This window comes from Carassius auratus, chromosome 26, assembly GCF_003368295.1.
Source record: "Carassius auratus strain Wakin chromosome 26, ASM336829v1, whole genome shotgun sequence".
NCBI lineage: Eukaryota > Metazoa > Chordata > Actinopteri > Cypriniformes > Cyprinidae > Carassius > Carassius auratus.
In genome coordinates, this window is record NC_039268.1 from 2,197,074 (window position 1) to 2,206,338 (window position 9,265).

Sequence of the window (9,265 nt, forward strand, 5' to 3'; positions counted from 1 at the left end):
TGCTTTAGTGTAAAAAGTGATTGACGTGAGCGTAATCCAATGGCTGCAGTTCGTACAGACTATTACCGCGAGGGCGGGATTTCCTGAAACCATTCACTTTCCGGCTACTCCACTGAAGGGCACCAGTTTGCTTGGTAAGTCATGTTTCACATTTTAATAGAAATGCCTTTTATTCAGCGAGTTTTGAAAGTCAATGCTGTTTTTATGTTATTTGCAAAGCGAATATATAACGTTACTTCTCAAAACCCGCGGGTTCGCTTTTAACAAATACACTTGGTTTAGCAAACGGACTGAGGAGCTAATATATACAAATTATAATATTGAACACATTTGAATTGTAAACATATTGACATTACCTATAAAATCTCGCTCTACAACTACATTTCAGAAAAAGAAGAAGAATAAGTTAACGTTAACGGTCTTTGTTCCAGTAAGCAGTATTGTCCATTTTGAGCGACCTTATGTATTTATGAAAAACGATGCGTAACTTTGAATGGATTTATTTATTTTTTATTTATGAATCTGGCTTATTAACAGATTGCGCACAGAAATCATGGGAGGACACGACGCAGGAACTCACCACCAGTTCACTGGCATCGCCAAATACTTCAATTCATACACAATCACAGGCAGGAGGAATGTAAGATGAACTCGAGCAACACAAACTCTGCCATCATTATGCAATTAAACTCAAGTACGCATTGCCTTTGTATTTTCCACTACATTAAGTATTTAAACCGAACTGTTTTCCCCTTGACTTCAGTGTGTGTTGGCCACATACGCCAGTATCGCTGCCCTTGTCCTCTTCTTCAAATTGAAGCCCAAGAAGCAAAAGGCTGTGAAGTCAAGTTAACTTATAGTAAGTACTGCCTAAACGTAACTTTTCCAAAATCTATGTAAATTTCCCAAAGTTTAATTCCATCTCTTTTTCTTCTGTTTCCAGGATGTTTCAGGAAGCTAGATGTCATTGTTTTGACTTCAATTTAACTATGTGAAGAATAAAAAAAGATCACTTGTACCAAACAAACATTGTGTAGAAAACTTGTTTTATTTACAATTTTAGGCACCTAGCATTAAAATTTGTACAGGAGAGTATTCATATGCAACGTATTTCAAAGATTAAAAACCAGTTTCTGAATTTGAAAAGTTCATTTACAAAGAAGAAAGGAGACATAGAGGGCCTTGAAAAAACAAGATTGGCAGTGATGTTATCGATGAGAAAAAGAAATTAACTCCTTGTGAGCATGAAAATTTGATCTACGATCAGCATCCGAATGATGCAAGAGGTATTTTTGTCTGCTCTCAGCTCATGTATGCTCCGTGTTTGATGGTTCACTGTGATGTCTTTCTCTTCACTTGAACCTATTTCACATGTTGGGATGAGCAGTAATCTTTAAATAATATGCACCGTTGATGAAAAACAGACACCGCTACGTAAAGCCATTGTCCTCAGGAATCCCAGGTCCCTTCACTGAGAGGTGTACGCGCCTGCAGCCAGTAGCAGGTTGCGTCTGGTGAAGTGGAGGTGGGTGACAGGTGTGGATTTGCTGTGATACGTCCCAAGCAGCAGCTCCTGGGAGTTATCCGGCAGGGGAACGTGGCCCGTCGCTGCAGTGAAGTCGTCGGTCTCCACGTCATCGAAAGCCTTAATGGAGTCCCATAGTCGAACGGTGTTATCCATAGAGCCTGGAGCAAAACACAAGAATGACCTTTATTAAACCTGTAAAGACTGACATGTGGAACATTAGTGCGAAACATTATTTTTCTTAAATGAAACACAAAAAAGGGGGAAAAACCTGCTGTATTCTATGTTTTAGTTAATATTTGATACAAAGGCTTTTATATGTAATATAGTGCGATATAGAACAATATGGAGCTCGTACTTGAGGAAAAACTTTTTTGAGTAGCTCAAAATGAGCAAAAAGATTAAATTCTTATATCCTGTTAATCAATCGTTGTTTTCATCCACCAATTTCTATGCTCATAAATTCAAAAAATCAAGTAGGATAAACTTTTTATCCGATAGGAAAAAAAATGTGCATAAACTACGATAAAAACACATTTAGCGAATAAATTCCACCATGCGCATTGAAAAAAGTAAGTGGGTTGCACGACTACTGATTTCTGCTAGTCGATTTCCTATTTAAAAAAATACTTGACTACTCGTGGTTCATGGTACTGTAAATGAAAAGACATTAAGTAGTTCTTATCATTAAACATTTATTAATTTATAGCCGTATGCAACAGTCACATGTGTAAATTGTCAAAACTTTATAATTATGACATTACATATTGAAATTTTTTTGGTTAATGCATGCTAGAGTAGTCGATTGTTTCTGACAGCGCCGACTAGTGGTTGAAGTAATCGATCACTCGACTAGTCTATGCAAGCCCTATGAGACAGGATAACTTGACTAACCAGCAGTCCGATCTCGTAATGCAATACAATACAATAAATGTTCTTTAAAGGGATACTCCACCCCAAAATGAAAAGTTTGTAATTAATCACTTACCCCCATGTTGTTCCAGAAAAGCTTTGTTCGTCTTTGGAACACAATTTAAGATATTTTGGATGAAAACTGGGAGGCTTGAAACTGTCCCATAGACTGCCAATTAAATAACACGGTCAAGGTCCAGAAAAGCATCTTCAGACTCAGAATAGTCCATAGTGGTTCAACCGCAACGTTATGAAGTGACGAGAATATTTTTTTGTTTGAGAATTAACCAAAAATAAAGACTTTATTAAACAATTCCTTTGTCAACAGTCTCCTCTGTGTCTCTCCACATCACTCAGCCGACTGCCTACGCTCTTCTGTGTCAGCCGCACCACAAGGATGCTTCTATGTGTATTTATGCTTTGATTTGAAAGGCAACAGTACATCCTTTTCGCACGGCTGACACAGAAGAGCATAGGCTATCTCAAGCCTCCCAGTTTTCATCCAAAATATCTTAAATTGTACTCCAAAGACGAACTAAGCTTTTACAGGTTTGGAACAAAATTTAATTTATTTTTTTTCATTTTGGGTAGGAGTATCCCTTTAAAAGCCTGATGTACTGTATAATTTCTCATGCTCATTATATATTTTTAAAGAATGATGTATGGATCATCAAGTAAACTAAAGCAAAAAGACTCATACCACAACATAAAATGGGATTTATTTAGAATTAAACTAAAATGCCTCTGACTTACTAAATAAAAAACAAACAAAAACTTTCAATCGGACAACAGAAGGCATTCATCAGATTGTGTTGTCTGACCTGATGCGAGGATCTCTCCATCTCTGCTGAACTTGAGGGCATAAATAGTGTCTGTGTGACCCTTTAACTCTCCGATCATCAGTCCATGTCCAATATCCCATAGTAAAACTCTCCCGTCTGTGGATCCAGATGCCAGGAACTTTCCATTGGGTGAGAATGCTAGAGAATGGATGGGGCCCTGAAAAACAAACATTATCATTTTACATTACTCATAAGACTCTGTATATAGAAAAAATAAGGGCCATTGGGTAATAAATTATTAATGAGAAAGACATTATAAAAAAAAAAGTTAAGTCGGTCTGTTAGTGAAAGGTTTGAATGGCATGACAAGGGTCAGTGTTTTGAATAGCAGCTGAAATAAAATATATAAATTAGACCAAAACCGTAATTAGAAAATCACAGTATTTTCCGGACTATAAGTAGCACTTTTTTCATGGTTTGGCTGGTCCTGCGACTTATAGTCAGGTGCGACTTATCAAAATTAATTTGGCATGAACCGAGAGACATGAACCAAGAGAAAACATTACCGTCTACAGCCGCGAGAGGGCACTCTATACTGCCAGAGAGTCTACACTGAGCAGCATAGAGCGCCCTCTTGCGGCTGTAGACGGTAATGTTTTCTCTTGGTGCTTGGTTCTAAATTAATGCGACTTATATATATATTTTTCTTCATCATGACGTATTTTTGGACTGATGCGACTTATACTCAGGTGCGACTTATAGTCCGAAAGATACGGTAGTAATAGTCCCTTGGAGACTACCATATTTTCTGGACTATAAGTCGCGCTTTTTCATAGTTTGGCTGGTCCTGCGACTTATAGTCAGGTGCGACTTATCAAAATTAATTTGACATGAACCGAGAGAAATGAACCAAGTGAAAACATTACCGTTTACAGCCGCGAGAGGGCGCTCTATGCTGCTCAGTGCTCCTGTAGTCTACACTGAAGACATAGAGCGCCCTCTCGTGGCTGTAGACGGTAATGTTTTTTCTTGGTTCTAAATAAATACGACTTATACTCCAGTGCGACTTATATATGTTTTCTTCCTCATCATGGCGTATTTTTGACTGATGCGACTTATACTCAGGGGCGACTTATAGTCCGAAAAATACGGTAATTGAAATACAATACGTTTAAGCTGAAGTACTAAAATGACTAAAACTAAAGCTCACAATGAAAATATTAATACTATAATAGTAAGGCTACATAACACTGAGAGGGAGAAAATGAATAAAGAAAGAATTTCGTAGACAGTGATGCAATGCTAATTCAAAGACAAATGAGATGAATGGGACTTCCTGTCAAGTGCTCATTTCAATACCTTGTGACCTGTGAAAATGCGGACACAGTTTCCATTCAGAACATCCCAGAGGCGTATAGTGCGGTCGGTCGAGCCTGTGGCCACATAGTTGGAGTTGGGGTGGAATCGCGTGCAGGTGACATCAGCTAGATGCCCAGCAAATATCCGCAAGGGCTGGTAATGATCGGTCGCCCAGAGGCTGGGAATCAAATTAAGATTAAGAGCCTACTTGATTAAGGCATTGAAAACATTTGCAATATCTTCTCATTTATAGATGGTCACTTCATAACCAGATAAAAAAAAAAGGTATATATGACATAACTCATAACGGCATTATAATAAAGAGAATCTACTGTACCGTGCTACTCTGTCATGTCCTCCAGACACAAAGTAATAACCAAAGGGTGAGAAGTGAGTGTCCCACACCGGATAGTTATGTCCTTTATACCCCACGAGACACGTAAACGTTTGCAGGCTCCACAGTCTGACTGTTCCGTCCTCAGAACTGGACAAAAGATAGTTCCTGAGAGACACAGAGATATTAAACCACACTGTCAGATCTGCTCGGAACGCTTTAAAACTGCAGGACGAAAACCCATCATGCAAAACATGTTAAGTCCATAGCAAAGCAATTGATCAGCTGTTCCTTACGCTTACAAACCTTCATTGTTGTCTCGTTTTACGTAGAGATACTTTTAGAGGATAGTCTGATACCTGTCTGGACTGAAGCTGAGACCGTACACCGGCCCGCCGTGACCGTAGAGGATCTTCAGCTCACTGGCCGTCTTCTCATCCATGATCCTCTCCAGAACGTCATCAGACTCTTTATCAATCAGATTCAGCTCTAGAGAATCGGACAGCATAATTGAAACCATACATCGCTTACACTGATGTCTAGAAGTGGAAAAATTGGGGTTGAGATAAAGGTAAGATTTATGGAGATGCATACCTGTTGCAGATTTGACTTTGCGTAGTTTTTTAGGTGTGACGCTCCATACGCGGACTGTGGAGTCTGCAAACCCTCCCGCTAACAGACTGGAGTCATCAGTGAAGTCTACTGCCGTCAAACCCTGAGCCACAACACACAATAAGCATTTGTGAAGTCAAGCAACACTAAACATCAACGAAAACCCTGCCAACCTGGTAGGCGTTGAGGAACGAATAGAAGCAAATGGAAGGCAGGTTCTCCGGGTTGAGCCGGATTCTCTTGGTGCACTCCTTCATGTACATGACCTTGTCCAGTTTGTCTGAGTCCTTCAGCTCCGGCAGAGGGATCCTGTCAGACAGAGAGAAGAATATCAGGTTATGAAACTGTGCATTCAGTTTCAAATCATTTCTAAGCATCATCTAAATTCTAATGGAAAAAACAAAACAAAAAAACATGTCCAATATACACTACCTTTCAAATGTTTGGGGTTGGTAAGATTTTATAATGTGTCTGAAACAAGTCTGTTTTTAAATGTGTTTAATCGCATCCAAAATAAAAGGTTTTGTTTACATAATGAGTGTTCACTGTGTATATTTATTATGTAATTTAAGAAATATTTTTATATATTAAATATATTTATATATAATATGAAATGTAATAATATAAAAAAATAAGTGTATATACATGTAAATATTTTCAGGGTATATACTGCATGTGTGTGTGTGTGTGTATATATATACATACATTAATAAACACAGTACACATACAGTATATTATGCAAACAAAATCTTTTTCATTTAGGATGCGATTAATCGTATGACAGCATTAGCTTAAAGTAAATATTTTCTATTTAATATCTTCTTAAATGTAATTTATTTCTGTGATGCAAAGATTCTTTTTCATTATTCCAGTCTTCAGCATCACATGATCCTTCAGAAATCATTAAATGATTCAGATTTATTATCAGTAAATGTTTATTATTATTATTATCAATGTTGAAAACAGTTGTGCTGGCTTAATAATTGAATGTAAATAATGATACATTTTTCTGTATTCTTTGATGAATCTAAAAATTGTAATGATTTATTTCAAATAAAACTAGAAATCGTTTGTAACAATGAAAATGTTTTCACTGTCACTTTTGATCAATTTAAGGTGTCCTTTATGAATAATAATATTATATATACACACACACACACACACACCCCAAACTTTCTCAAAAGTTCAATCTGAATGAAACTGTTTTTTCATAGTAGCTGAATACTGAGCTTCTGTCGTACCTGTTCTGTTGAGGAGCGTTGGGGTCTTGTTTCTTACTCTTGGAGCCCACACTGTCTTTTTTTGTTTTCTTCTTCTTGGGCTTCCCTTCCTCATTCTCTGCTTCATCATCTTCATCATCTAACGGGACTTCGATCTCTGGCTCCTTTAGCAGCCCATGGAATACCTGGAACCATCAGAAACAATACATACATCATTAAACCACACGATCATTTTCAAATAAGAGATGATTGTAGTTCGAGAGATTGCAAATATGAGATGATTTTTTTTTTAATCACTTTAAATGCCTTTCCTCATAATTTCCTCAAAGAACAAACTTTCTCATTATGATCTTATCGAGTAATGATATTACAAAACATCCCTAAACACTAGTTTTCAAAGGATTATTATTTTTTTTTTTACATAAATGAATACATTTATTTGGCATTAAATTAATTAAAACACATTTACCATGTTACAAAATATTCCTACTTCAAATAAATAAGGTTCTTATAATAAAATATCAAATAATAAATAAAATAAAATAGAATAATTTCTAAAGGATCATGTGACACTAAAGATTGGAGTAATTTTGAAAATTCAGCTTTATTTTACAGTTTTACTGTATTTTTTTATAAAATAAATGCAGCCTTAATGAACATAAGAGAGTTCTTTCAAATAGTTAAAAATCTCACCAATCTCAGACTTTCGTACTGGATATTCTCCATATGGAAACATATCTAACCTTGACTTTATTGACTTCTCGCCTGGCCTCTCCCGCAAAACTGCCGGACAAGCTGTCGATCTGGCTCTTGCTGCGTGGCATGCCGTCAAAGATGTCGATGTACAAGTGCTCCTGAATGATGTTCCATATCTGGTTATTATGCCTTTCCTGCAAGTGTCTCTTGAGCAGCTGGTACGAGTCTCTGGAGATGCGCAGCACGAACCGGCTGGTGCGGAAGTCCAGCAGCGCCTCGTTCCCCTTCAGGTGCTCTTTCTTAGTGAGGCCGCAGAGAATGCGCAGGTCATCCTGATAGTAACACTCCTGATCGCCGCCGAACCTATCAGCACACAGCAAACGAACAGGTTAAGCCACTACTGAAGAGTCCAGTGTTTAGATTTACTGAATAAAAATGGGCATTATTATCATCCCTGATTAATCCCACAGCGTAAACAAGATCTGATGCTTACTTCTCAAAGAAAGCCTTGGCTTTACTCTCATGGTTGTTGTAGACCAGCTCCAGGTACATGTGGACGAACAGAGGGTAGAAGAGCTGGGACAGCTCCGCTCGGTGACAGTCCAGCACGGACTCAATGAAGTTCTTCAGGCCGGTGTAGTACACCTGGTACAGAGAGGGATCCCCCTGCTGACTGTAGGCTGATAACACCACACTGACATCCAGCTGCTCATCTGCTCCTGCAGCCGACAACACAAACATCACTGTCAATCACACACTCACATGTTTGTGATATACTCTAACTGCATGTTGAATAACCCATGCACTGGCATGAGAAAGTTTGGGAACCCCTTGCAGAATCTGTGAAAATGTGAATAATTTTAACAAAATAAGGAAGACTCTTATGCTCATGAAGGCGGCATTAATTTGACCAATATCACGGTTACAGAAAATACTGGGAAATATTACAGTTTAAAATAACTGTTTATATTTTAATATATTTGTAAATATAATTATTCATGTTATGCAGAGATGATTTTGTACTGTATAAACAAATTAAAAGATGCAATGCACCTTTACTTTACTCATTAAAGGTACATCGCATGATAAATATCGACACTCACTCTTGATTGTTGCGGGAGTCGGTGTGTTTTGGGGGGCGGCTGCTGATGGGATGGACACCCGGCTGAGCAGAGAGTTTGCATCCCCTCCACCCCCGTCCCCCTTCCCTCCTCCGCTGCCCTCGAGAGTCTGTGAGTCCTCCTGGTCTCCTAAACCGGCTTCCCGCCGCAGGATCTCCACCGAGTCCGACAGTTTATTCCGCTTTAGAAACTGCAGAACTGCGATCAAAGTTTGCTGGTCCTCCTGCGTCGGGTCTCCGCCGGCGGTGAGGGGCGTCCCGCTCGCTGTGCTCCCCGAGAGGTTTGACGTCCCATCGCTGAGGACTTCTGGCTTTGTCTCTTTCTCTGCGTCCAGCTCCATCTGTCCATCTTGCACAGCCGCCATTTTTCCCCCTGGCGCTGAAAGCAATGGCGTCATGACGTACGCCGACGTACGTCCTTTTTTTTTTTTTTTTTTTTTTTTTTTTTTTTTTAGATGTTCTCACTGCAGAACCACACAGTCTATGTGCAGAACACGAGATCCAGGAGTGAAACTGAATATCCACTACTCCTGTGAATTTCGTAGTGATGAAAAATAAACAATTTTCATTGCATCTATACAAAGGTATTTTGGTTGATGTTAAGAATTTGATTACAAGAAAACTTAAGACAGCTGTTAAACTGGGTGGGTCTGATATCTGAATGATATATGTTGATGATTATGGGATAGAAAAATTATAAAGCGT

At 38.5% G+C, this 9,265-nt stretch overlaps 2 protein-coding genes across 2 annotated transcripts; one reads left to right on the top strand and one right to left on the bottom strand.

The window, feature by feature from the left end:
* Positions 1-5: 5 nt before the first annotated feature.
* LOC113044063 (up-regulated during skeletal muscle growth protein 5-like) lies at positions 6-1,024 on the top strand. Its single transcript, XM_026203654.1, has 4 exons — positions 6-134; positions 538-640; positions 764-859; positions 944-1,024. Exons 2-3 carry the CDS (start codon positions 554-556, stop codon positions 851-853), a joined length of 177 nt encoding a protein of 58 aa, XP_026059439.1. The 5' UTR covers positions 6-134; positions 538-553; the 3' UTR covers positions 854-859; positions 944-1,024.
* Positions 1,025-1,029: 5 nt separating this feature from the next.
* LOC113044060 (transcription initiation factor TFIID subunit 5) lies at positions 1,030-8,956 on the bottom strand. Its single transcript, XM_026203652.1, has 11 exons — positions 8,544-8,956; positions 7,934-8,159; positions 7,488-7,803; positions 6,766-6,929; positions 5,698-5,833; positions 5,507-5,627; positions 5,272-5,401; positions 4,916-5,080; positions 4,579-4,756; positions 3,259-3,436; positions 1,030-1,686 (listed from the first exon to the last, which is right to left on the bottom strand). Exons 1-11 carry the CDS (start codon positions 8,923-8,925, stop codon positions 1,469-1,471), a joined length of 2,214 nt encoding a protein of 737 aa, XP_026059437.1. The 5' UTR covers positions 8,926-8,956; the 3' UTR covers positions 1,030-1,468.
* Between the last annotated feature and the right edge of the window lie 309 nt (positions 8,957-9,265).

Excerpts from the sequence above, each read along its gene's own strand:
- LOC113044060 (XM_026203652.1), bottom strand. The coding sequence starts at position 8,925 with ATGGCGGCTGTGCAAGATGGACAGATGGAGCTGGACGCAGAGAAAGAG. Across the intron at positions 5,081-5,271 it reads CTCAGCTTCAGTCCAGACAG|GAACTATCTTTTGTCCAGTT; the intron begins GTATCAGACTAT and ends TGTGTCTCTCAG. Across the intron at positions 1,687-3,258 it reads TGGAGAGATCCTCGCATCAG|GCTCTATGGATAACACCGTT; the intron begins GTCAGACAACAC and ends GTTTTGCTCCAG.
- LOC113044063 (XM_026203654.1), top strand. The coding sequence starts at position 554 with ATGGGAGGACACGACGCAGGAACTCACCACCAGTTCACTGGCATCGCC. Across the intron at positions 641-763 it reads CAATCACAGGCAGGAGGAAT|TGTGTGTTGGCCACATACGC; the intron begins GTAAGATGAACT and ends CCTTGACTTCAG.